At 55.9% G+C, this 942-nt stretch overlaps 1 protein-coding gene across 1 annotated transcript in view; it reads left to right on the top strand.

Moving 5' to 3' along the window:
* The window catches only part of SGSM2 (small G protein signaling modulator 2), a 33,058-nt gene that overhangs the window by 25,588 nt on the left and 6,528 nt on the right, over nucleotides 1-942 (top strand). Inside the window, exon 17 of the mRNA XM_015566813.1 lies at nucleotides 125-131. Coding sequence (XP_015422299.1) covers nucleotides 125-131 — 7 coding nt within the window. The remainder of the gene's footprint in view (nucleotides 1-124; nucleotides 132-942) is intronic.

Consider the following 942-nt stretch of genomic DNA (forward strand, 5'->3'; position numbering starts at 1 on the left):
GTGTGTGTGTGTGAGAGGGGGTGGGGCGAGAGCAGCAGCCCAACCTCTAGTACTCGCTGCAGTGGAGCCCTCGGAGAAGGGCTTGATGTGTCTCTGTCTCATTTTCTTCCTCTGGGTGTTGCAGGGATAAAGTGAGATAGTGCGTTGTGATCGGTTTTAATGGACTAAGCGGGAAAGATGGATTTATGGGGATTAGGGAGCCCCCCCTGCTCATAGCGAGGCCTCCAGGCTAATAGGCAGCCCTGGGGTGTAGTCCCAGGCCCACTACTGACAAGATGAGTGACGTCTCCCCATCTCTGGGCCTCAGTGTCCCCTTTCAGCCCTTCCGCCCATTGATGGTAGCGGCTTCCCTGAGAGCTGTTGCTAGAAGCAAGGGGAGCCCGTAGAGCGGTGCTATTGGTGCCCCCTGGCAAGCTCTCCCGCCTCTGGAGTCCGTCACCATCTCACAGAACTGACCGCGCACAGGCAGTCCAGAGCCTGCCTGCTCTCACGGCGTCACCCCGCTTAGGTGAACAAGCCTGAACTGGCTGCGGCCCCGACAGGAGTGATGAGAAGTCTCAGGCTTAAGGACACTCATTTACTAACATATTTTTTTTCTTTAAAGTTGCTGCCCTGCATAGTGTATTCTAGCCACGTTACTAAATCTCTCCTAATAGTAACAGAAAACTCGAGCTGGAGCAAGACCGAACGAGACAGAGCACACTCTCCATGTGCTTTGTCCTCACTCCCTGTTCGGGAGCCTGATCTTTCTCTCTGGCTTTGGGCTTCCTAAGATCGCGAGTCGGTGCCAGTGCCCAGCCGCTCAGCTCACAGACAGCAGTGGCCGCGCGGGCCCTGCCCTGGGCTCCGATTGCCTCGGCCTCATGGCCTTACCTGATACTGACCCAACGACACTTCATGCTTCTCGCCCAAAGTGAAAGCTCCTTTTAGCATCCCTTTCCC

The sequence above is a fragment of the Myotis davidii genome, unplaced genomic scaffold (genome assembly GCF_000327345.1).
Source record: "Myotis davidii unplaced genomic scaffold, ASM32734v1 scaffold363, whole genome shotgun sequence".
NCBI classification, from domain to species: domain Eukaryota; kingdom Metazoa; phylum Chordata; class Mammalia; order Chiroptera; family Vespertilionidae; genus Myotis; species Myotis davidii.